This window comes from Ovis canadensis, chromosome 14, assembly GCF_042477335.2.
Source record: "Ovis canadensis isolate MfBH-ARS-UI-01 breed Bighorn chromosome 14, ARS-UI_OviCan_v2, whole genome shotgun sequence".
In the NCBI taxonomy this organism is placed as follows: Eukaryota; Metazoa; Chordata; class Mammalia; order Artiodactyla; family Bovidae; genus Ovis; species Ovis canadensis.
In genome coordinates, this window is record NC_091258.1 from 71,687,289 (window position 1) to 71,714,169 (window position 26,881).

Here is a 26,881-nt window from a genome sequence, read left to right on the forward strand (position 1 = left end):
CTTGAATCAAAAGCTCTAAGGGAAGTGATTCTGTTGAGTACTGTGACGCAACTGACTAAAGCACCGCTCCCTACGTGAGGAAGGTCAGAAAAGGAAATGGCAACCCCCTCCAGTACTCTTGCCTGTGAAATCCCATGGACAGAGGTGCCTGGAGAGCTACAGTCCATGGGGTCGCAAAAGAGTCGGACACGATGTACCAACTAAACAACAACCCTGTAATTATACAACTTGGTTCAGAGAACATTCATGCATGTTTATAAAATGCATACTCTGGCAAACAGGGATCTGGGTGCTGGAAATATAGAAGGTATAAGTGCAGGAAAAATAACATGGTTTCATTGAGCTGTACATTCTGTTACTGACCAAGTTCTTGGATTCTAGCCAATAGAAATTGGTAAGAGGCCAGATAAATTCAGGCAATGCTTTACTGGGCCTGGTGCTGTAGCAGGAGGAAGTGAAAACAAGTAACAGGTACCCTTTCTTGCTACAGGGCAGGTGGTGATCTGGTCCATTAAATGGTGTGAGGGTAGGGCAGGTCCAGGGGAGGGGTGGCTTGGGTGGTCTGCCCATTCCTTTTAAGGCTGTTTGCAGGGAACACACATAGGAGCCTGTGTTTGCTCACAGTACCTCAAAAGTAGCAGTTGGGTTTGGATCTTTGTGTATCTTGTTCATAATTTGCCCCTATTGCCTATGCCAGGCAGTTATTTTTAGTCCCTTATAGTTCCTCTGTATTCTGGATGGGCTGTTTGTCCAGATGCAGGCACTGCAGCAAAGTGTCCTGGGTCCCAGCCTGTCTCAGTACTGGTGTGCAGAATGTAAAAGGAAAGCTGTTGGCTTGTCTTCCTCATTATAGTGAGAGTTTTGATTCCCACCTACAATGTGATCTATAGTGCCTGGAGGGCAGAGCAGTGAACCAAAGACATTAGCCCTGAGATTTAATGGAATTTGTTTCTCTAACTTTTGGACTTGCTTGGGACCAGTCACTCTTTTTACCTTATGATTTATCTGTCTTATGATGGAAGTATGTATCATACCTCTGTCCCACCATTGTATTTTTGAAGAACATAACTTACCTGGTTTCACGGGTCCAAAGATGGAGAGGAATTTTTCCTCAGGATGAATTGTACATCATGTCTCACCTATATTTGGCTCAGATGAGACTTTGGATATAGACTTTTTTTTTTTTTAAAGTTATTGTTTTTGGCTGTGTTGGGTCTTCCTTGTTGGGCAGGGGCTTTATTTAGTTGCAGTATGTGGGCTCAGTAGTTGTGACACACAGGCTTAGTTGCCATAGGCATGTGGAATCTTCCTGGACCAAGGGTCAAACCCATTTCCCTTGCATTGGCAGGTGGATTCTTAACCAGTGAACCACCAGGGAAGTCCTGGATTAGAGTTAATCCAGGGGGCTATTGGGATGCTATTGGGATGAAATGTATGTATTTTGCATGCAAGAGGGGCGTGATTGGAGGGGACAGGGCCAGTGGTGGAATTTTAAGGACTGAATGTTTGTGTCCCCTCAGATTCACATGCTGAAGCCCTGAAACCCACTGTGGCTCTATTTGGAGATGGGACTCCTAAGGTAAGTAATTCAGGTTAAATGAAGTTGTAAGGGTGGGGCTCTACTCCAGTTGTATCTGCTGGAACCTTGACCTTGGACTTCTAGTCTCTGGAACTATGAGAAAATTAACTTCTGTTTAAGCCACCTACATTGGTATTTCAGTATGGCAGCCAGAGCAGTGTAATACAGGAATGTTTATGTATGGCCTAGGAGCTTAATAAAACCCTTAAGAAAACAATGAAGATGTTCACGCCAAGTGAGTCTTAAGTTTTCACATCATGTGTTAATTGTTAAAGAACATTTACAACGCCATTAAGATACCTTATCTACTTACATGCCTCTACCGCTAGCTTCTCCCTAAGGGACCTGACATCATGCCTTTCCTCAAACTCAGTTTTCCAGCAGTAGTCACTACTGACATTACTCCTGGCTACAGCTCAGTGATTATAGAGATTCAGAAAACATTTGCCAGATAGGTTAAAGGCCTGTAGTATTCCAGTCTAGAACCAGATTCAGCCCACTCTTGCAGGGCTCCTCGACTCATTCTCGATCTGATTCAGTCTCTCCAGCTCTGTGGAGAATGAGGTAACAGGCCAAAGTTGATTCTACAAAATCTACTTCTCTCTTCCTCATGTCACTCCCAAACATGTTAGACTCAAGAGTGCCTGAGTTAGGAGGAAATGGAACTACCCACCTTTCTTCCTGGCATCTGTTTCCATCCCATCAGTGAGGCAAAAGATAGGGTTAGGGAGCTATGTCCAGAAGGAAGAATGCAGCTGAGTTAACCAGTGTAGACTTTCATATTCCTAGGATTCTGAGAATAATCTGGATAACCAGAGAAGGGGAGAACTAGGAGAGAAGCAATCTTAATTTGTGTTCAGATTGCCCATCTTTTCATGTTTTAAGGAAAAAAAAAAAAACCCAAGGTCTGTGTTGCAATGTATTTTATTACCTAATTTATAGGTTTAAATTACTAATTGTTTTTGGGCTTTCAGTTCACTTTGCAAACCTTCATTTCACTACCTTTGCAAGTCTAGGAAATCTTAAAAATCACATTTAAGGTGACCTTTATTGTATAATGCTTGGTCTTATTTATCAGTTGAAGTTAAGCTCATTCAAGGACATTAAGTTGCATTTATGACCTTAATATTCATTTTTCTTATTAGAAAATTCAATTTGCTGAAATAATATTTAAATATATTAAAGTCAAAGAAATGTAGCAGCTAATTATCATATACTGGGTGGGTGTTGAAGATAATTTTTTTTCCAGTTGGGAGAAATGAATGAATATGTGAAATGAATATAACCCGTGATGTGAGGTAGATTATCTCCTTAAAATTATGGAAATATAAGCATAGTAACCAGGCTTCCCTGGTTGCTCAGACAGGAAAGAATCTGCCAGGAATATAGGAGACCCTAGTTCGATCCCTGGGTCAAACCCCTGGCAAATGGAATGGCAACCTACTCCAGTATTCTTGCTTGGAGAATTCTATGGACAGAGGAGCTTGGCAGGTACAGTCCATGGGGTCACAAAGAGTCAGACATAACTGAGTGACTAACATTTTCACTTTTAAGCATAGTAACGAAGAATATGGTTCCAGGTTTCCTATCCAAAAATGTATATCAGGTATATTATGTAATGCATTAAAGTGGGAAATGGTACATAAAGCTCTCAAATACCCCTCATTTTCACAGGCTTTGCCTCACAAGAACTAATTAAGATACTTGTCAAGTAGTGATGTTCACAGTGTTTTGTGTATGATTTCACCAGCTGATGGATGAGGCAGAATGTACCACTGAAAACCTTGCCACATTCACTGCCTTCCAACAGTTTCTCTCTAGTATGTAATGATACCTATTGGGGGCAAGGGTTTTACCACTCTCATATTTTTTACCCACTATAAGCTCACCTATGACCAATGGTAATCACTGATGATGCGGTCTTTCTTCCAAAACACAGCTTTCCTAACTTCTGCATTCACAGGCTTCCTGTTTACATATAACCATGCAGTCAGCTATACATTATGGCCCAAGGCTTTTCCAAATAGAATGCACCAGTTTTCATCCTACGTGTTTTTCGTGACATAAAATAAGATGTAATTGACCACTGAAGGCATAACCACATTCATGGCATCCATAAACCTTTCTCTCCTGCACAAACTCTCTGTTGCCTCCTGAGGGTGCACATCTGGCAGCTGGCTGTTCCTTCAGGACTACATTCCCACCTGCTAGGAGTCCACTGATATGTAATGATGTCTGAGGGGCCACAGAAGGCATCTGCACAGTCACTACATTAACAGGGTTTTTCCCCGGCAAGAGTTCACTAGTGTCTAAGAAGCTGTGACCCTTTGTCCACCTTCACGGAATCTACTTGTTTCTCTCTTGTGTGTGTCCTCTTATGCTTAACCAGACATGACGCGGGAGAAAGCTCTCCCACAGTTGTTGCATCCATACGGCCTCTCTCCCATGTGAGTTCTTCGATGGACAGTGAGCATTGTCTTTGTGGTGAAGGCTTTCCTACAGTCACTGCACACATAAGGTTTCTCTCTTGTGTGAATTCTCTGAGGTTTAGAGTCCTGATTTCTGTGAACAAGATTTTCCACGGTCAGTACATACAAAGGAAGTCTTTCCTGTATAGAATCGCTGATGTGCTATGAGGCATGCCTTCTGAATGAAGGCCTTACCACATTCAGTGCATCCATAGGGTTTCTCTCCAGTGTGAGTTAGTTGATGTATGAGGAGATTGCCCTTCTGTATGAAACCTTTCCCACACTCACTGCATATATAAGATTCTCTCCTGTATGAATTTTCTGATGCAGAATGAGCTGTGATTTTCTGGAGAAAGCTTTTCCACACTCACTGCATACATGGAGTTTTTCTCCTGTTTTGTTTTGTTGGTGTGTAGTGAGTTTTGCCTTCCTAAAGAAGGCTTTTCCACATTCAGTACATTTGTAGGCTTTCTCTCCTGTATGAGTTCTCTGGTGCTCAGTTAGCTTGAACTTTCTGTACAGTGCTTTCCCACATATACTGCATACATGGAGTTTATTTCCCATATGCGTCTTCTGATGTTCAATAAGCTAAAATTCCCTGAGGAAGGCTCTTCCACACTCACAACACTCATGGAGTTTCTCTCCTTTGTAAGTTTGCTGATGTTCAGTGAGCTTGAACTTCTTGAAGAAGGTTTTCCCACACAGACTACATCCATGGGGTTTCTTTCCTGTGTGAATTATTTTATGTTCATTGAGCTGAGACTTCTTGAGGAAGGCTTTCCCATATTCAGTACATTCATGGGCGTTCTCTGTTTTGTGTATTTCCTGATGTTCAGTTTCAGTATGAGTTTGTTCATGATGAGCATGGAGCAAGGATCTCCCATCCCCATTAAGCTCAGCAGGCTCCTTTTTGTTGCAGCTTTTATTCTGGTTGGTTATATCTATATATGATTTCAGAGTTTTCCTGTGTAAATCAAATACATCATAATTTGGCCTTAAAGGAAAACAACTTCTGCTGTGGTGAATAATATTCCCAAATGCATTCTGTTCATAACACTTCAGCGTATTTTGGTTTTGCCAGTGCAACTGCACATGATCATCCACTTCCTTACTGTTTAGGAAAGATAACAATGAACACTTTATGAGCATCAGATGGAATAAAACTATTTCAAAAATACCTTGGGGTGATCTGGCTCTTTAATGAAAAACTCAAGATATCAAATAGAAAAGGAATTCCAAGCATAAAAGTACCTTATCTTTAAAAAAACTTTTCAAAATTATAGTTAAATATATATAAGATAAATTTTACTGTTTTAATGGTTTTAGGGGGGCTGGGCCGTGCAGGATCTAAGTTACCTGACCAGGGATGGAACCCATGCTCCCTGCAGTGGAGGCAGAGTCCTACCGCTGGACCACCAGGGAAGTCCCTTAACCATTTTTAAGTGTACAGTTCTGTGGCATTAAGTATAATCACAATGTTGTGCAACCATCAGCACCTTTCATCACTAGTTTTTTGGGGTTTTTTTCCATCTTCTCCAACTGAAAAACTCTGCATCCATTAAGCACTAACTCCTGTCTCTTGGAAATGGTTAAAAACATGATAATATAAAACACCAAACAACCCAAAAGATGTCAGCCATCAGTGTAAAATAGAGTAAATTCACAATGAATAAATATAGATTTGTTTGCTTTATAAATAAGGCCCTGGGGACAGTTAAATACCGTCACTGTTAGCATCACCTCACAGAGACTGGAGGGACACCCAATTTCAAAATGGTGAAAGACATTCATTCAACACATCCTTAATTAATGGCTACTCCACAAACCAGACATGGTGCCAGTACTGGAGAAACACAAAAAAATTCTTAAACTGAAGTCATATTCTGCGGGTGGAAAGGAAACAATAAACAAGATAAGGAATAAAGTAGGAAGTTCAAACATGACAGTGGTTTGAAGAAGCAAAGGAAGTAACGAGATGTAGAAGAAATGAGGATTTATTTACAAGGAAGGATAAGACTCACTAATGAGATTTTATGATTTTGTTTAGGCTCCCTAGCCTAACGAACTGAGAATGAGAAATTTTAGAAAGATCTTCTCTAATGAAACAAAGAATAGAACAGCAAAGGTGTGAAACACAGGAGCACAGAGGGTAAAGAGGGGCTTCCCAGGTGGTGCTTCTAAAGAACCCGCCTGCCAATGCAGGAAATGTGGGAGATGCAGGTTCAATCTCTGGGTCAGGAGGATCCCCTGGCGAACGAAATGGCACCCCTCTCTAGTATTCTTGCCTGGAGAATCTCATGGACAGATGGGGCTGGCAGGCTACAGTCCATAGCGTTGCAAAGAGCTGGAAATGACTGAAGTGACACATGCACGCACGCAGAAGGTAAAGAAGATTCAAGGTAATGTCAGGATTTAAGATGTATGGAGGTGCAGCAGAATCTCAATTTCAGAAAGGATGTTGGAAAGGGATTTTCTTGGAGGGAAGATGGTTCTAGTATCTCACACAGAAAGTGTGAACTTATTGGGAGTTGCCATGGAGACAGGTAAAATATATGGTAGCAGCAGGTGTATTAGACATTGTTACGGAACATGGGCTAGAGAACAAGGGCTTAACACATTTAAATAAATAAGGTTTTATAGTCTATGCGAGCAGAGGATAACAACAGAACCTTTGAAGCAGCTCAGAGTGGGGAAAAAAGAAAAACATAAATACATGTTAAGAGATCATGTCACCATAAGAATAAAGGCTTCCAAGGTGTGGCTGGATGTCATAAGGGGAAATATTTTCCAATGGGGCAGGAACGTGTATGTGTCAGAAGATAATGATGAATTCAAAGTTTCCTCTTAGAAACGAGACACAGAAGGAGGAGTTTCATAGCAAGAGACATGAAAGGAACATAAAATCATACTCTGACAAATGTTGAAGTATGGGAAGATTTGAAAATCCAAGCAAGACTGTGGGGTGTGGCAGGGGGGAACGTTGACATCTAAGGAGAAATATATGGATTCTTTCCAAGAAGAGATAAAGGGGTATATTTTCCTTTAAATTCCCACCCAGAAAAAGAGTTCTTATGGAGAGAGGGCTACATGGAGGCTGTTTCTGTGTCCTCTGCACCCCTCCCCACTGGGATGCCTTCTCTAAGGAACTGAAAGGTGATTTCCACAGCCTTGCCCGTCTTGCTGCTTCTCTCTCACCTACTTGGATGAGGGTGACCGGGAACTTAATCATCTGAGGTCCATGGTGGTTCTTCTCATTCCAACTTGGAGAGTACATCAGGTTTGCTAACCTGATACCCTGTTCATGGGAAATGCCAGAAGACTCAGGCTCATCAGATGTCACCAGAGATTTGTGATGCTGAGAACAGTATGCTTTTTAGGGACTACGCAATTTGTATGTTTGTAAATTAAAGGCTTTTCTCTAAAATGAAAAGAGAGTATACCTTCTTGTCTGGGACAAGAGACGAGACCGAAAATCTACCACTTCAGAGCATGACAGACACAACAAAGCCTTCAGAAGCTAAAGAAAGAAAAGCCACTGTCCTCACCCACAGACACCAGGTTGCTGTAGTTCTCCAGCACCACATCCCGGTACAGGGCCTTCTGAGCAGGGGCCAGGAGCTGCCACTCCTCCCACATGACACCCACGGCCACATCCGTGTTACAGTGTCAGCGATCTCTATAACAACACAGTCCCCTGTAATATGAGTGTTTCTCTTATCACTAAAATGGAGGGTGTGAAATAATAGAGGTTTCTATCCCTGGTGGTTGGCTTAGAGATCCTAAAACCCTTGTAGTCTCCTAAGTGGTAAAAGCACTAGGAACATCTTTTGTTCTAATATTTGGTCTTCAGCTTCAACCCTAATCTGACACTGACAACTTAGAATTAGCATCAGGCTCCACAGGCTAAAGGGCTCAGTATCACAAGAGTGCCTTCAGTTCAGACACCAGTCCAAAGTCCCAGGTTCCCTGCATTTGTGTCCAGCTTGGCTGCAACTCAGGGGTTCCCATAATTTCCGTGCTAAGATTGGATAAATTGCTAGAACAACTGACAGAACTGAGGACAATGTTATGCTTACCTTTATAGTTTATTATCAAGGATATAGGGCCTCCCGTGTGTGTCGCAGCGAGTAAAGAATCCGCCTGCAATGTGGGAGACCTGGGTTCAATCCCTGGGTTGGTAAGATCCCCTAAGGGAAAAGCTACCCACTCCAGTATTCTGGCCTGGAGAATTCCATGGACTGTATAGTTCATGTGGTTGTAAAGAGTCGGACATGACTGAGCGACTTTTACTTTCATCAAGGATATTAATGAACACCCACATGAAAAGGTAAGGAGAGCCAAGTGTAAAAAGGTCCTGAATGCAAGGGCCTCTTTCCCCATCAAGTTGGGATGAGTCACCCTCCTAGCACGGGGATCGGCCTGCCTCCTTGGAAGTTCTCTGAAACCTGTTGGGGTTTTTACGGTGGTTCTATTGCACAGGAATGATTGATTAAACCCCTGCCTACTAGTGACAGAGTTCAATCTCCAGTTCCTTTCCTATCTACTGAGATCAGAAGGTAGAGCCAAACACTCCAGTCAAGGCTTGGTCTTTCTGGGATCAGCTCCCGTCTTAAAGTTTTCTAGGGACCTGTCCTGAGTCACCTCATTAGCATACACTCACAGATGGTTCAGAGGGGCTTGTTATCAATAAAAAAAGGATACTCCTCTATTTCTCAGGAAATTGCAGACGTTTTAGGAACTCTGTCCCGAGAACCAGCGACAAAGACCAAGTATGTACAAAGACCAAATATGTGACAACAAGTCATTTGTGTAATTAAAGGCAATACAGGGGCTTCCCTGATGGCTCAACAGGTAAAGAATCTGCCTGCAACGCAGGAGACAGGTTATTGACCACAAGTTCATGTGCCAGATACAGAGTGAGGCCAGACAAACCAAAATGTTGCAGTTTGGAGCAGAGAGAGGTTTACTGCAGGGCCAAGGAAGGAGAAGGATGGCTCGTGCTAAAAAAACCCTCAACTCCCTGGTGGTTTTGAGGGAAGAGTATTTGAGTTTTTTTTTTTTAATATTTATTTATTTGGGTGCATCAGATCTTAGTTGAGGCATGTGGATTCTTCATTGCAGCATGGGAGCTTAGTCACCATGCTTAACTGAAGCATATGGGCTGTTCCCTGACCAGGGATCAAAAATGCATCCCCCGTGTTGGAAGGCACTCTTAACCACTGGACCACCAGCGAAGTCCCTGTTTGTTTTTAATTAATTTTTGGCTGCATTGGGCCCTTGTTGCTGTGTGCTGGCCTTCTCTAGTGGCTGAGTCGGGGCAGTTCTTCACTGCAGTGCATGGGCTTCTCATTACGGTGGCTTCTCTTGTTGCAGAGCAACAGCTCTAGGCGCAAGGGCTCCAGTAGTTGAAGCTTGCCAGCTCAGTAGTTGTGGCCCACAGGTATGTGGAGATCCTCCCAGACCAAGGATTGAAACTTTGTCCCCTGCATTGGCAGGAGGATTCTTATCCACTAGACCACCAGGGAAATCTGGGGAAGAGTTTTTAAAGGCAAAATTCGGGGCGGGGGCTACAGGATATGTGATTTTCTTCTGTTTGGTTGGTGGTGAGGTAATGGATAGTGTTCCAGGAATGTTGTGCTCAGCGAAAAGCTGAAAGGTATATTGTTATGTATATCCTTGGAAGAAGGAAGAAGAACCAGGACCCTGCTTTATTGCTGCAATATTATTTCTTGACTGCTTTTCCTTTGTTACTGAGTTCCCTTACTTCCTTAATTAGAAAAACTATTTGAATCTGCTCTTTTGAACTCCTGGAAAGTCAAGGAGCCCAAAGCCTTTTTCCTACGAACAGGAAGCCCCACAGGGTTCTGGTAAGTCTCAAAATACATACAACCATTCTTTCTGCGACAACATCATTAAGGCCTTAGCACCTCTGCTTTCATCTAATATTATTGGGAGACAATTCTGGGGCATCTTTGTGCTGTTTTGTTACTTTTTAATGTCCAGCCAAAAATGTCTGCCACCTGATGTGAAGAGCTGACTCATTTGAAAAGACCCTGATGTTGGGGAAGATTTAAGGCAGGAGGAGAAGGGGACAACAGAGGATGAGATGGTTGGATGGCATCACCGACTCGATGGACATGAGTTTGGGTAAACTCTGGGAGTTGGTGATGGACAGGGAGGACTGGCATGCTGCGGTTCATGGGGTCGCAAAGAGTCAGACACGACTGAGCGACTGAACTGAACTAATGTACAGCCCCTTCTCTCTGCTCACCCATCACCCTATCTGTGCATCTTAGTCCAAGCTTCTTCCAGCTGTAGCAGCAGTGGGTTGTGGTTGCAGGAGAAGGGAGGAGCAAGAGAATGATCACATCCCAGGTCTCAGGAGAGAGTGAGCCATAGTAAAGTGAAAGTGAGTTTATTCAGGGAAATACACATGCCCTAGGCAAGTGAGAGCAGTCTAGGGGTAGAGGGTTGTTAGTTTTTATGGGATGAATAATTTTATAGGCTAACAAGTGGGAGGATTATTTAAACTATTTGTGGGGAAAAACAGTTTTCAGGAATTGGGCCACCACCCTCTTTTTGGTCTTTTAAAATGGTCAACCTTGTCCTGGCACTGGTGGGTGTGTTATTTAGCATATTAATGTACTATTGCTGCTGCTAAGTCGCTTCAGTCGTGTCCGACTCTGTGTGACCCCATAGACGGCAGCCCACCAGGCTCCCCCGTCCCTGGGATTCTCCAGGCAAGAACACTGGAGTGGGTTGCCATTTCCTTCTCCAATGCATGAAAGTGAAAAGTGAAAGTGAAGTCGCTCAGTCATATCCGACTCTTCGTGACCCCATGGACTGCAGCCTGCCAGGCTCCTCTGCCCATGAGATTTTCCAGGCAAGAGTACTGGAGTGGGGTGCCATTGCCTTCTCTGTTAATGTACTACAATGAGTGTATAATGAGGCTCAAGGTCTATGGGAAGTCGTGTAGGCTAGTCAGAGCCTTGTAGGTTCTAACCAGTTTGTCATATCTTCAATGGCTGTGTCATTCTTGTAATGGCTGTGCCCTGCCCCCTTCCATCCTGTCATACTTTGGCAAAGACAAATCAAGTGTTCCTTACAAATTTTTAGGATACTGTAAGTTGGTCAGCTGTCACTTTACAGATATGTTCCCAAAAACTATTAAAACTATCCTATCCAGCAGGAATTGCTATAATTTTTAAGATAAATGAAGTAAAATCTGAGAATTGGCTGTCCAAAAATGGTCCTGCTTTCAGTTAAAAATGCAGTTTAGTATCTTTTCATGTTAATTGGCTATTCAGAATCATCTCTTCTATGGATATTTACCTATTGATTTTTACTCTTATTTTCTTATTGATCTGTTGACTGGAAAACCCTCAAAATAACAGTTGTGAGCTTTAAGTTTTATTCAGGTTCTTGCTAAGGACCACAGCCACCCAGTTAGTGTAAGCATATGGGTTAGGGAGATTTCTCAGAGAAGGAGAACCAGGTGTGGCTTTCTTGACATGAGAGAACCCATTTTAGCCTAAGCCGTTTTGTCGTCTAAGCCTGGCCATAATTCTTGCCCTTGAACAGTCTCTGTAATCAATGATCTTAAGGGGACAATGGGGCTTCCCAGGTAACGCAGTGGTAAAGAATCCACCTGCCAATACAGGAGCCACAGGAGACATGGGTTTGATCCCTGAGTCAGGAAGATCCCCTGGAGAAGGGAATGGCAGCCCACTCCAGTATTCTTGCCTGGAGAATTCGATGTAGCCTGGTGGACTAGAGTCCATGGGGTCGCAAAGAACTGGACACCACTAAGCAACTAAACTTTCACTTTCACTAGGTAAAGGACCAAACTGATGATCTTGACCCTCTGACTTCAATCTACTAAAGCTGGACACTCAACTTTTGCCCAATTTTATGCTGAATTCTCTGCTCAAGCCCCTTCATGAATGTGCATGTGCCCTTAGCTTAAAACTTCTTCACTTTTGCAGTTCCCAGGAGCCACTGCTTTGGTAAAGATCCCTGGCGTTCTTACTTGCTGCAAGTAATAAATCCTTCCTTCTTCTATTCTTTGGCTTGGGTGTACCTGTTGGCTTGACACCCACCAAGAGGTGAACCCAGTTTGGGGATGACATTAGCTCTGAGGAAGTTGCTCCGAAAAGGTAAGGGAGAAGCCCGTTTATATATACTTTCAGGATAGAAATACATGCAGTTAGGCATACATCTTGGTAAAAGATTTACTGCTAATCATAAAGGAAAAAAAATGTCTCAAGTTAATCTTTTTAAGGCTTATCTCTGTATGGGAAGATGCTAGAATCCAGTGTCACTAAAATTCTTCCTGAGATATACATCTAATGATCTGTGAGCCCTGTCTGCCTATTCACTTGCATTCTAAGCACAGAAAGCCTGTTGTTTTCTATTTAAATTCCTCTCAGTGCACTGTCAGCAACTGTAGTGGGTTACAACTTAGAGTGAAGTGAGTGAGTGAAGTCGCTCAGTCGTGTCCGACTCTTTGCGACCCATGTACTGTAGCCCACCAAGCTCCTCCGTCCATGGGATTCTCCAGGCAAGAATACTGGAGTGGGTTGCCATTAACCCCGTGTCAAAACTGGATGGTGAGCAACCCTCTTTGTCTTAATGATCCTAATTTTTCTGCACCCACAGATTCATAAGAGTTCTTTATACACTCTAAGTTTTCATCTTTTTCAGTGAAGTGTTGAGGTATAGTCTCCCAGTCTGCGGATTGTTCTTTGAGGTTTGTGTTTTACTTTAATGTAAAATGTGCTTCAAAAGGAAACCAGAGTCAAGCTCCTTGTAACTTAAGAGTTTAATTCTCATTTAAGAAAAAAAATTGAGATTTTGTATTACATTCTAGAAAGGGATTAATAAAAACATCTCTGAAGTTTGGTTTATACTCTTTCAAAAGGAAGTGCATCTTGAGCTGTATGGGGGAAATATTTTATTTGTCCTTAGGAACAAACCACACATCCTATCAGGCAATACCAGGACTCAAGCTAATATTTAATTTTATCTTCTGATACCAGGGACTTTATCTCAAACTGTTCAGAATTCAAAGGGGGTATATAAAACCTATGAATAGTCATCATCTTCAAACCCTAAATATCTGGCTGGTTTAGAAGAAAGACTATTATAAAGATGATGATTTCTACTGTATTTCATCCAATCTAAGGCACCTTTGGGCTTCCCTGGTGGCTCAGAGGATAAAGCGTCTGCCTGCAATGCAGGAGACCCGGGTTCAATCCCTGGGTTGGGAAGATCCCCTGGAGAAGGAAATGGCAACCCACTCCTGTATTCTTGCCTGGAGAATCCCATAGACAGAGGAGCCTGGTGGGCTGCAGTCCATGGGGTCGCAAAGAGTCGGACACGACTGAGCGACTTGACTTTCACTTTCACGTAAGGTACCTTTGGTTGTATGATACACTAATATTTTGTGTACCCATTTCTCCATTTAAATATGTCAAGCAATCAACTGTGTGCTGCATTTTCACTTAAGCGTTGTTAATACACGGGACAATTTTTCCATCTTCGGATCAATGAAAACAAAAGTTTTACTCAAGAAAGATTCAAAAATTTCCAGGCCCACTTACTAATAAAGAATACAGTGGGGCATGGTAGAGGTGGCAAGATATTAAGTCATAAGATTCTTTTACTAAAATAATGAACCATGTAGTTCAGTTACAATTCATGTAGCATTATGATGATACAAAGACACAGTGCAGATATTCTGTGGTAAAATTTTATGACATTTAAGCACATGAACTAGGGAGTCACAATCATTAATGCTCACACACACAATTCCCAAATACAAAAATCATGTTATTATTAAAATAGGTACAGAACACTTATATATTTTCACATGGTTCTGCTATAATTTTTGCTTTGTTTTCGAACTACTGTCTTTATTTACATATTTAATAATTTCTGTAATGCTGTGTATTATGTCAAAATTACAGGAAATGAATTCCCTCATAAATGATACCATGAAAGCATGACTTTCCCCCTAAATGTCAATTCTCTGTAGCTGAATTTCATACCAACAACATCCCCACCATTAATACATACACAGAAGTTCCTATTTGTTCCCTCTAGCCTACATTCAATTGACATTTATCGGGAAAGGTATTTCCTCCTGTCTGGCATTCTATGTAGTACCATTGTCTGATAAAAGTAATGTGGTATGAATCTGGAAAGTGTCCAAATCTGCTTCATTCTTAAGGTTTCACTCCTACATAAACTCTGGAGTGTAATGAGCTATTTCCTTTCAGTGACAACTTTTGGATATTAACTTTCTTCATGACTTTTCTTGATGAGTTTTCTGATGTAAAATGAGGCTAAATTTGTGGGAGAAAGTTTTCCAGCACTCACTGCATCTGTAACGTTTCTCACCTGTGTGAGTTCTTTGAGGTATAATAAGATGTGACATCTGGGCAAAAGATTTGACACTCATGGCATTCGAGGGGTTTTTCTCCCGTATGTGTTTTCTGATGTAAAACAAGGCTAAACTTCATAGGGAAATTTTTCCCACATTCACCGCATCCATAGGGTTTCTCTCCTGTATGGATTCTCTGATGAATGATGAGGCTAAACTTGTGGGAGAGTTTTCCCACATTTGTGGCATTGATAAGGCTTCTCTTCAGAGTGAATTCTCTGATGAATAAGGAAATACGACTTCCGGCTGAAGGCTTTGTGGCATTCACTGCATTTGTAGGGTTTTTCTCCTGTGTGAGACCTCTGCTAAATAGTGAGATGTGACTTTTAGGTGGAAGCTTTCTGACACTGATGGCATTCGTAGGGAGTTAGTTCTGTGTGAGTTCTTTGGTGTAGGATGAGACTAAATTTGATGGAGAATGTTTTTCCACATTCATTGCATCCATAGGGCTTCTCTCCTGCATGAGTTCTCCAGTGAGTGTTGAGGAGTGACTTTACACTGAAGCCTTTTCCACATTCACTGCAATTATAAGGTTTCTCTCCTGTGTGAGTTCTCTGATGTCTGATGAGCTCAGATCTCTGGATGAAGGCTTTCCCACAATCACTGCATCCATAAGGTTTTCCCCCTGTATGTGTTTTTTGATGTAAAATGAGGCTAAACTTAAGGGGAAATGTCTTTCCGCATTCATGGCAACCATAGGGGTTCTCTCCCGTGTGAGATCTCTGATGAATAATGAGCTGTGACTTATTGCCGAAGCTTTTCTGACATTCATCACATCTGTAGGACTTCTCTCCTGTATGTGTTCTTCGATGTAATGTGACTTGTGACTCATCACTGAAGCCTTTCTGACATATGCAGCACTCAAACCATTTCTCTCCTCTGTGGGTTCTCTGGTGTAAAATGAGATGGGACTTCTGGCTGAAGGCTTTCTGACACCTACTGCACCCGTAGGGTTTCTCTCCGGTGTGTGTTCTCTGATGCTTAATGAGGTCTGACTTCTGGGAAAAGGCTTTCCCACAGTCAGTGCAGCTGTAGTGTCTCTCTGCCATTTGAGTTTTCCAGTGTTTAATAAGCTGTGACTTACAGCTGAAAGCTTTAATGTGTTCCCTATATTCGTCATATTTTTGTCTATTAAGAATTTTCTCATGCTTAGTATAAAGAAATAACTTGTCACATTGATTAAATTCCACTTCATTTCTTGTGTAGCTTTTATTCTGAGTAATACATTCTAGATTAGGTTTCAAGTATTTCCCAAGTATGTCAGGTGTATGAGGTATTTGTGCTAAAGAAACTTCAAGGTTTAAGCTCAGAGAAGATACTTTTCCAAATGCATTATCTCTGTGGTGACTCTCCATAGTTTCCAGGTTGCCATGGTTTACTTCGTGCCAGTCTCTGTAACTATCAACTTGCCAGGTGTCTTCTAGAAACAGACCAATGAATCCACAATGACCATGTAACAGAAGGAAGAGGATCTCAGCAAAGGCCAAAGAGAAAAGAGGAAGGGAGACTGTGAGTATAAACCTAAAGTCTGTGACATTTATAAGTAAAAGGAGATTTAAAGATGGGAAAAGAAAAAAGGAATAAACTACAAGCGTCTTCCCAGGTAACAACAGTGGTAAAGAACTCGCCTGCCAATGCAGGAGATGCAGGTTCAATCCTTGGGTCCAAGAGATCCCCTGGAGAAGGGCACGGCAACCAACTTCAGTATTCTTGCCTGGAGAATCCCATGGACAGAGGGGCCTGGCAGGCTACAGTCTATGGGGTCACAAAGAGTCGGGCATGACGTAAGCAACTTAGCATGCACGCACAAGAAGCATGAGAGATACACAATGAGAAGAATGGAGAATTTATGTATGCTTGAATATATAAGAAAAGAGAGCTATTAATATAAACATGGATTAAGGAGATGGAGACAAGGAGAAGGCAAGTACACTGAGGATAACAGAGAGAAAGATTAATTAGGAGAGCAAGTTCCAAGATGGACTAGAGAGGGATCTGATCAGAATATCTAAAATAAAGAAATGTGTGTGTGTGTGTGTGTTTTAAACCAGGCAAAAGAGACCTAATACAGGTTTCCCAGGTGTCTTCCCACCTGGCAAGTTGATAATTACAGGTGGTTTCTCAGTGGTGAAGAATCTACCTGCCAATGCAGGAGACCTAACATGGAGAGATTAAAATGTGAAGTCACAGCACTTTCACTGCCAAGGGCCCGAGTTGGATCCCTGGTGGTCAGGGAACTAAGATTCCACAAGCCATGCTGCATGGCCAAGAAAAAGAGAAAAGGAGTCAATGTTTACATTAGGTGGGAACTCAGGTCAGCTGTTCTGAGTCATATTGAGAGCTTAAAAATTTCAGGAAGATTTCTCCAGATATTTTTGAGGTGCCTCCCTCTTTCTGGCCAGCAAAGACTGATACTTCCCTTTATCCCATGGCGCTGGTTTTTCATTCACCGGAATGAGTCTGACTCTGGATTTTTTCCTGTTATCCATGGTGCTTGTTGCAACTGGTAGAATGCATGTGCTTTGGTAACATCATACCCTACTCAAGGGGAATTACAGAGGACCCACAGACTCAAATACAAGTCCTCTGTAGAATAAGGTTATATTTAAGGGGTTGAACAAATTCCAACTTGGCCAAGTAAAGGACTTTTGCTTTGGGAGTGGGAGAAGAAAACTAAGAGGCCAGAAGGTACTAAAATCTATGACGTATGAAACTCAAGTCTAGAAAAGTAAGGCAGTTGTAAGACTCCACCCCTTCCATCCCTGAGAAAGAAAAGGCAGTCCACTGCCTACAGTACCCAGAATGCTCTTCTTACCCACTGATACTAAATTGATAAAATTTTCCAGCATCACATCTTGATACAAGTTCTTCTGAAGGGGGTCCAGTAGCTGCTACTCCTCCCAGTTGAAAACCACAGCCACATCCTTGAATGACACCGAGCCCTGTAATAGAACATTCCTATTCATTCTAAAGGAACTATCATTGATTACTACTATGAAGATAAATAGGAACGTCTCAGAAATTTTCCTGTAAGTTTTCCCATGATGAGCTATTTGACTGCTTTCTGTGAATAAGTTTTACATTTTACTTTGTAGGAAAAGCCATTTTTTTAAAATTTAAAACTGAAGCAACTGAGCACACACCCAAGATGTGTTCTTACAAATCATTGTTGAGAAAAGAAAACAAACTTCATTGAGACTTCATTGAGAAGCTTCTGCCTGGTGTCTTGCCTGTGCTTCTATTCAGTCATTCTGAGACTCACATGTTCATCGATTCACAAAAGAAGAATAGAACAGAGAACACCCTTAAATCTTTAATCTGGAAACCACCTACAGCCTATGTGTATGCACCTATGACAGACAACGTATTAAGTATTCCTTTACAAGGAAGACTTTCTTTTACCCTGAAGGAACACACTAGCTTACACAGAGAGAAATATAACACATTGCTCTTTTGAGTCCTCTGAGGTCTTCTAGAGAATCACTGAGTTTGAGTCATGGGCCCTCAACTCAAATTCATACAAATACACATTTACATATGTGAGTACTGACACAGGAAGTCAGAAGAACATACATAAAAAGTTTTTGGATTATTTATCTTGCAGGTAAAGAAAAAGGACTGATGGGGGACATATGGGTTTAACTCTATAAACTTCTGGACTGTATGAAACTTTGACACTGAGAATATCTTAAGCTTCACTAATATTATCAATGTGATTTATATTAGAGGTCTTGGGCCACATTGTAGCAACTTGACTTCTGGAAGTTGCTTGACTTCTGAAGTTGTCCACGGGCTGGACACCAACGTCAGCCATTGATGTAGTCAGCCTTCCCTATGTGACCCACTGCAAATAAGCCTAGACACTAATTAGCAATACCGGAGATGTGTTGTTGGGCTTCCCAGGTGGCGCTAGTGGTAAAGAACCAAAAAACCTGCCTGCCAATGAAGGAGATGTAAGAGACGCGGGTTCGATCCCCAGGTCAGGAAGATCCCCTGGAGGAGGGCACAGCCCACTCCAGTATTCTTGCCTGGCAAATCCCATGGACAGAGGAGTCTGGTGGGCTACAGTCCATAGGGTCGCAAAGAGTTGGACACAACTGAAGCAACTGAGCACACACACGAGATGTGTTCTTACAAATCATTGTTGGGAAAAGGAAACAAAATCCATGTGACTTCATTGAGACAACAGGAAGCTTCTGCCTGGTGTCTTCTAGACCTGGCCTTATGCACCATTTTCTGTTGATTTTAATCTGTATCCTTTTGTTGTAATAAATCATAACCATGAGAATAAATGCTTTGCTGAGTACTGTTGAGCTCTTATAGCAAATCACTGAAACTGAGGATGGTCTTTGAAACCTGAAAAGATACATGCCATCACCATAGGGCCCATAGGGCCCACTAAATTGTTCATTAGAGCTAAAATTATATATATATTTATATATATATATATATACCTTCCTGCATTTTTGAAGCATAAAGTAGTACATTGTACATATCTGTAAGCTAGTATATTTGTGTCACCATTTGTAATGTTTAGGAAATTCTCACTCATTATAGAACAAAAGTATTATGTATCCAAAAAAACTGCTGCTGCTACTGCTAAGTCACTTCAGTCGTGTCCGACTCTGTGCGACCCCATAGACGGCAGCCCACCAGGCCTGCTGTCCTTGGGATTCTCCAGGCAAGAACACTGGAGTGGGTTGCCATTTCCTTCTCCAATGCATGAAGGTGAAAAGTGAAAGTGAAGTTGCTCAGTCGTGTCCGACTCTTAGCGACCCCATGGACTGCAGTCTACCAGGCTGATACTTAATTTTTTTTTTTTTTTTTCAAAATTTGTAATGTGTTGCTCCTACATAAGCTCTCTGGAAACAATCATAACTAATGGGACACATGTAAACACTCGGAGATCCATCCTAGAATTCAGTGTCACACAAAAACTGTGTGGACAGAATATTTATACCCACTGAATCCATGAGGATTATAAATGTTTACCACCAGATTTTGGGGTGACTAACAAGGCAACAATAGATAAGTAGAAAAACAGGGGATACCAGAGACAAGTTTCTACTCTTTATTTATTTATTTTGGCACACTGTGAGGCATGGTGGGATGTTAGTTTACTGACCAGGGATCAAACCCATGCCCCCTGCAGTGGAAGGACAGTCTTAACCACTGGACTGCCAGGACTGGCACACAGGACTCCCATGTGCTCAATTTTACTAAACATTTAGAGCCTCACAGGCTATAATCTATGTTCTAACTTCAAACAATTTATATAAACATGATTTATAAATTCTTATTTATAAATTTTATAAATTAGTAAAATTTATAAATTATAAAAATAATAAATTTTATAAATGTATAAAGCTTACTGTGAAGTTGATCTTTTGTCTCAGTACTTCTTTCTGAATTCAGACATTCATCTTTCCATGCTGTGTCTGGTATAGAGTAACCTTCATAAATACTGAATAAACATTTTCTTTTAACATATGTATGATTTAACCTCCTAAAATCCACTAGAAAGCAGAAAGGAAAATAAATGTGCAGAATACTACTCACTTGGGATGCAGGCATTTTCTGGAGCCCTAGATTCAGCCAGCACCTCTTGTATCTGCTCTGTTGTTGGTTCTGGCTGCCTCCCTGCAGCTCCAGTACAAAGTCTCTGGTGAAGGACGCCAGGCTGCTCTGGCACCTTCAGTTCCTTCCCTCACTGGAACTGTTTCATCCCAGGAAGCCTGGGGATTACAGAAATTCACTCCTGTGACAAACTATAACTGGGAGCACAATATTTTTCTGAGTTGTAAGAGTTTTTATTTGTATGTGGTGGTAGGTTAACATGATAGTTTAAGGAGGAAAAAAGTACCATATACTACATGATGGTCTATTTTACAAGAAAGAAACGCAAGCAACAAAGCTCTCTTCATTAAATTATGTAATTGTGCTAAAATTGTATTGAAAACTAAATCTACATTTAGAGAAGGGTCACTATAAAAAAATTTTTTTTTAAACTAAATTTTTAAAAGGTTAAAATTCAGAGAAACAGTATATATATGTGTGTGTGCTAAGTTGCTTCAGTTCAGTTCAGTCGCTCAGTTGTGTCTGACTCTTTGCGACCCCATGAATCGCAGCACGCCAGGCCTCCCTGTCCATCACCAGCTCCTGGAGTTCACTCAGATTGACGTCTATCGAGTCAGTGATGCCATCCAGCCATCTCATCCTCTGTCGTCCCCTTCTCCTCCTGCCCCCAATCCCTCCCAGCATCACAGTCTTTTCCAATGAGTCAACTCTTCGCATGAGGTGGCCAGAGTACTGGAGTTTCAGCTTCAGCATCATTCCTTCCAAAGAAATCCCAGGACTGATCTGCTTTAGAATGGACTGGTTGGATCTCCTTGCAGTCCAAGGGACTCTCAAGAGTCTTCTCCAATACCACAGTTCAAAAGCATCAATTCTTCGGCGCTCAGCCTTCTTCACAGTCCAACTCTCATATCCATACATGACTACTGGAAAAACCATAGCCTGGACTAGACAGATGGACCTTAGTCGGCCAAGTAATGTCTCTGCTTTTGAATATGCTATCTAGGTTGGTCATAACTTTTCTTCCAAGGAGTAAGTGTCTTTTAATTTCATGGATGCAGTCACCATCTGCAGTGATTTTGGAGCCCCCAAAAATAAAGTCTGACACTGTTTCCCCATCTATTTCCCATGAAGTGATGGGACCAGATGCGATGATCTTCGTTTTCTGAATGTTGAGATTTAAGCCAACTTTTTCGCTTTCCTCTTTCACTTTCATCAAGAGGCTTTTGAGTTCCTCTTCACTTTCTGCCATAAGGATGGTGTCATCTGCATATCTGAGGTTATTGATATTTCTCCCAGCAATCTTCATTCCAGCTTGTGTTTCTTCCAGTCTAGTGTTTCTCATGATGTACTCTGCATATAAGTTAAAGAAGCAGGGTGACAATATATAGCCTTGATGTACTCCTTTTCCTATTTGGAACCAGTCTGTTGTTCCAAGTCCAGTTCTAACTGTTGCTTCCTGACCTGCATACAGATTTCTCCAGAGGCAGGTCAGGTGGTCTGGTATTCCCATCTCTTTCAGAATTTTCCACAGTTTATTGTGATCCACACAGTCAAAGGCTTTGGCATAGTCAATAAAGCAGAAATATATGTTTTTCTGGAACTCTCTTGCTTTTTCCATGATTCAGCAGATGTTGGCAATTTAATCTCTGGTTCCTCTGCCTTTTCTAAAACCAGCTTGAACATCAGGAAGTTCATGGTTCACATATTGCTGAAGCCTGGCTTCAGTCATGTCCAATTCGTTGTGACCCTATGGACTGTAGCCTGTCAGGCTCCTCTGTCTATGGGATTCTCTAGTCGAGAATACTGGAGTGGGTTGCCATGCCCTCCTTCAGGGGATCTTCCTGGCCCAGATCAAACCCAAGTCTCTTATGTCTCCTGCATTGGAAGGTGAATTCTTTATCACTAGAGCCATCTGGGAAGCATGTGTGCATGTAAGTGTGTGTGTGTATACTGGAATAGTGCTTGCTAACCTCTCTTGGGTACTTACTATGTGCTAGGTATTCTAAGTATCTGAATAGGTAGTACTGGTAGTTTTTTAACCAAATGGGAAAAGCAGCATAGGTTTAGAAATGCCCAAGTTCACAGAGTAAGTGGCAGAATATGAATAAAAACCTAGGTCTGCCCAAATCTGAAGTCCATATTCTTTTCTCTGAGTTAAATTTATCTGCAGGTGTTCTGACTGCTCACCTGGAAAACCTAAAAGGATCAGTTCAAACACATTAGTAATAAAAGGAGTTCAGTAAGGCTATGCTGCTGCTGCTAACTCATTTCAGTCTTGTCTGACTCTGTGTGATCCCACAGACGGCAGCCCATCAGTTTCCCCTGTCCCTGGGATTCTCCAGGCAAGAACACTGGAGTGGGTTGCCATTTCCTTCTCCAATGCATGAAAGTGAAAAGTGAAAGGGAAGTCGCTCAGTCATGTCCGACTCTTCGCGACCCCATGGACTGCAGCCTACCAGGCTCCTCCGTCCATGGGATTTGCCAGGCAAGAGTACTGGAGTGGGGTGCCATTGCCTTCTCCTCAGTAAGGCTATCGAAGAGAAAAAAGTTGATTACTTTTATACCTATAAAATAAAAATAACTGAAGTTTCAAAAGAAAGAGAAGCTGTTTGAAATGGCAGCAAACATAGATAAGATCTAGGCATAAACTTAACAAGCAATGTCCAGACCTATGTGAATATTTCAAAGTCACGTCTATCCAAATTAGTGCAAAGAATATAAGGAGATTCACATTGTAGAATACTACACAGCTATCAATAAGACTTTGTACCAAAAGTCAGTAATCTGGAACAATTTTACCATATAAGGTTAATTTTCTTTTTTTGAAGGTTTGGAAGTTTCTTTGAAAATGCAAATTATAAGCTATTTATGCACTGTTATCACATTTTTGTAATAAATAGTTTCATACCCCAATTTCATAGTTCTTGACTTCTAACAAATTATTATTCGTTTATCCAGACTCAAATACATAGATCCCCATGACTCTCAGTGACCACTGGGGACTCAAAGACAAGAAACAGTTGCCCCAAGCATTAACCTCCCTACAAGGCCACCCAGAAGGATATTCTAAACACTGAACCCCTCACTAAGTACATCCCAAATATTCACCCAGGCCAAGAACATCAAAAACGCTGAACTGCCAACCAAGGATGTCTGAATCACGAACCTGCCATTCTGGACACTTCCATTAGAGAACCTCCCAAAAGACGTCTCAATCACTGACTTATACCCAAAGATTCCCCAGTCACTGACCTTCATGCAGGAAAGCTCCAATCGCTGACATCCCTCTAAGGCTGTCCTAAGAACTGATCTTCCTCCAGAAGACATTTTCAGGCTCTGACACACTCTCAAACCCCAATTTCTGACTTCCTCTAACACCTCATGTCATTCACCCCCAATCAATAACATTCCCCCGAAGGATGCCCCAAATCTCTGACCTATCCCCTAAGTGCATCCCAATCGCTGACTACCCCGCTAAACCATGCCAAACACTGGTTTGCCTCCAAGACCGCAAAGTCACTGATCTCTCCCATAAATGCTAACCCCAAGCCACCCCAAATCTGTCTCCACGCTACTGCGATACCCTGACCCCCAGGGCTGCCTTATTTCTGACCATTCTGTTCCCTCATTAACGGAATGCATCCCCTCCCCAACAAGGGCTTGCTTCTCCTAAAGACTCCCCATAGGCCTTCCTTACCTCAAAGCTCATATCTCCACAAAACTCAAACTGATTCTGCTCCCAGAAAGCGAAACTGAGACTCCTTAGTAGATTCTTCACGCACCGCTGCCTGGGTAGCAATAGGCACAGTCCATCACTTTCTTCAGAGTCACAAGCCCGGCTGTTCCACCTCGCAGGTCAAGTTTATTCTCTATAGCACCAGAGTCTGCAGGCTGACAACCGTCACCCCGGGGCGTCCTTCCACCAACGAAAATTCCATTTAGTTTTCGCGTCTTTTAAACAGAGACACTATGACAAGAGTATGGCGGCACCCTATTAGCTGATATCTAGGGGGCCCGCCATTTTAGAAGCCAGCCGTACAACCAATTTCCCTGCCCTACAAAACTTGTTTTGTAGCGATTGTTACGCCAATCGCTAGCGTTGCAAAGGGGAATTAGCATGCTCTAGTCTATCTCGGCGGAATACTGATGTCCTCCTAGTAAGGCGCACTAAACTCAAACATGTACGCCTTCGCTTTGCCGCTGCTACGTGCGAGGTACAAAACTTCACAGTGGGCGCAGCCATATTTAAAAAGGTGCGCATGTCCGAACCTCAAAAGGAGTTCTCCTTTAGAGAGTTGAGAGCAGGCGGAGAAGGCAATGGCCCGCCACTCCAGTACTCTTGCCCGGAAAATCCCATGGATGGAGGAGCCTGGTGGGCTACAGTCCATGGGGTCGCGAGGAGTTGGACACGACTGAGCGACTTCCCTTTCACTTTTCACTTTCATGCACTGGAGAAGGAAATGACAATCCACTCCAGTGTTCTTGCCTGGAGAATCCTAGGGACGGGGAAGCCTGGTGGGCTGCCGTCTATGGGGTCGCACAGAGTCGGACACGACTGAAGCGACTTAGCAGCAGCAGCAGCAGCAGCAGCAGCAGCAGCAGCAGCGATTTCAGGGAACGGTACAGGGTTTGCAGAAGCCAAGGTGGTAGAGGAAGGCAGCATGCCTTTCTGCGGACACACAGGAAACACATTTAGTTGAAGGAAAAGGTCTTCAGTCAAAGTTGGGGGTGGAAGTTTGATGACATCCCTAGGGTGAAAGGTGAGAGGGTTGCTGGCAGGGTTGAGCTAGCTTGGAGGGGTTTTGTTCTGACTAAGATGAAAGGTAGTGAATTGGGGAGGAATAGAAGATCAGAAAATGTGGGTACAGAATCCGTCTGCCATGCAGAAGATCGCATTCGATCCCTGGGTCGGGAAGATCCCTGGAAAAGGGAACGACTACAGCCACTTCAGCATTCTTGCCTGGAGAATCCCATGGTAGAGGAGCAAGAGTGGGGCACCACTGAGTGACAAACATACTTTTTTCCAGGCCAGAAATTGTTGGGAGAAGTTTCTGTGCAGGCTTTATCTCAGTTGAAATGTTTTCACATTTGTCTAGTGAAGAATTGTTTAGAATTGGAGTTGTTGAGTCAGAGAGAATGAAAAGTTTGAATTGGATTGATTATTCCAGGTTGTCCAAAACTGTTCTATTAGTTGAGTCCACTTTACTAATCTATCCTCCCTCAAGAACTCCAGCTGAAAAGTAAGAGCTAATTTTTACTAAATGTATGCACATTTTTTTGATTAGGGGTGTATTTCAAACATTACCTAATATTATGAAAGCTGTCAATGGTGGGCAGAAATATTATCCTCATTTTAGATATGGGGAAAAAAGGTCTAATTCTATCAGAGTGCCTGCTTTCTAAATACCTCATCCATCTTTTAGTCTTTGCCTGTTCTAAGGAGTGAAAAAATATTATTTTAATTTTGCTTATTTATTTTAGTTGATAACATTTATTAAGTCTTTTGTTGTATTCTTCATGTGCTGGAGGTTTTGGGAACCTTGGTCCCCAACCTGGGATTGAACCCCAGTCCCCTTTAGTGGACCACTGGACCACAAGGGAATTCTTTTATTAATTTTATAAATTATTTATTTTCTTATATCATTATTGCTTTTTTGTTTTAGGTTATCTTTTTCTTAATCATATTGTAGATATTTATAACTATCAATTCAGGCTCCATTCTCCCCATCTTTTAGTTCAGTTCAGTTCAGTCACTCAGTCATGTCCGACTCTTTGCAACCACATGAACTGCAGCACGCCAGGCTTCCCTCTCCATCACCAATTCCCGCAGCTTATCCAAACTCATGTCCATCGCGTTGGTAATGCCCTCCTCCAGGGGAGATACCCGATCCAGGGATCGAACCCGCGTCTTCTGTGTCTCTTGCATTGCGGCCGGACCTGGGAACTATAAGTAGTATTTATTTATATATGACTATATACTACTATATACTGTATAATACTGTAGTTCAACCACTAGTATACTATGATTACTTTTCCTTTCTTGTACGACTTTTTATTCTGCCCGGAATTATCTTATTTATTCCTTACAAAATTTCTGGACTCTCGTTTTCAGAAAGCCCGGCCCTTGATACTGGCTCAAGCTTAGCCCAGTATCAGGGGCAAAAAATTTCCCCAGACGTTGGATTCCCTGTTCCCATTGGCTTCTGGCTACTCTTCTCCCCTTTTCTGGGCGGAAATCAGTGTAGTTTGCCGAGGAGCGTTTAAGGTGCAAATCACTGCTGGCTCAGCGTGAAGAATCCTCCTGTAATACAGGAGACGCGAGTTCCATTCTTGGGTTGGGAAAATTCTCCGGGAGAACGAAGTGGAAACCCACTCCAGTATTGCCTTAAAAAAAAAAAAAAATCCCATGGACAGAGGAGCCTGTCCGGCTACAATCGGACGCGAAGGAGCAAAGAGGAGCAGAGACGTGAGGGTGGTTTGTTTCTTGTCACTTACGTGCTTGTGCCTGGCTTTCTGTACGGCAATTCCTAAAAGATGGCAGCCTCAGGTACCGTGGCGAGCAGGGCGCAGACATTAGCTCCCTGGAAAAGCCGGAAAAAACAAACAAACAAACAAGCAAACAAAAAAACGGGCGTGCGTTCTCCGCGTTCTCCGTACAAATGCCGCAGCCCCTAGTCGGCCGCCGTAGTCCAGCTGGGGCGCAGTAGTAAAAAGAATTCTCGGAAGTGCGGGTTCGAGGAGGTCGCGGTGGGATTAGGAGAAAATCAGGATAGTGTGTGGATTTCTGCGTGGAATAGGATGAGAGGACTGAGG

General features: G+C 42.4%; 2 protein-coding genes and 1 pseudogene across 13 annotated transcripts in view; 1 reads left to right on the top strand and 2 right to left on the bottom strand.

Moving 5' to 3' along the window:
• ZNF613 (zinc finger protein 613) overlaps positions 1–26,881 on the top strand; it is a 46,144-nt gene that overhangs the window by 650 nt on the left and 18,613 nt on the right. For 2 of the 11 annotated variants that reach the window (XM_069551474.1, XM_069551463.1), the window contains exon 2: positions 1,521–1,579. The gene's annotated coding sequence lies outside the window, so the exon portion shown is untranslated. Of the gene's footprint in view, positions 1–1,520; positions 1,580–12,032; positions 12,204–15,848; positions 16,001–24,309; positions 24,829–26,669; position 26,881 lie in introns of those variants that run through there. The other 9 variants (XM_069551459.1, XM_069551464.1, XM_069551469.1 and 6 more) reach the window with 7 other exon arrangements.
• Positions 3,553–7,683, bottom strand: LOC138419604 (zinc finger protein 350-like; annotated as a pseudogene).
• Positions 12,857–24,321, bottom strand: LOC138419180 (zinc finger protein 1 homolog). 2 transcript variants are annotated; one of them, XM_069551597.1, is made up of 3 exons: positions 23,766–24,321; positions 17,307–17,433; positions 12,857–16,246 (listed from the first exon to the last, which is right to left on the bottom strand). In XM_069551597.1, the coding sequence occupies exon 3, from the start codon at positions 15,844–15,846 to the stop codon at positions 14,818–14,820; it is 1,029 nt and encodes a 342-aa protein (XP_069407698.1). In that variant the 5' UTR covers positions 15,847–16,246; positions 17,307–17,433; positions 23,766–24,321; the 3' UTR covers positions 12,857–14,817. The 2 variants fall into 2 exon arrangements, with proteins under 2 accessions (XP_069407698.1, XP_069407697.1); XM_069551596.1 differs by having other exon boundaries at positions 12,857–15,911; positions 23,766–24,267.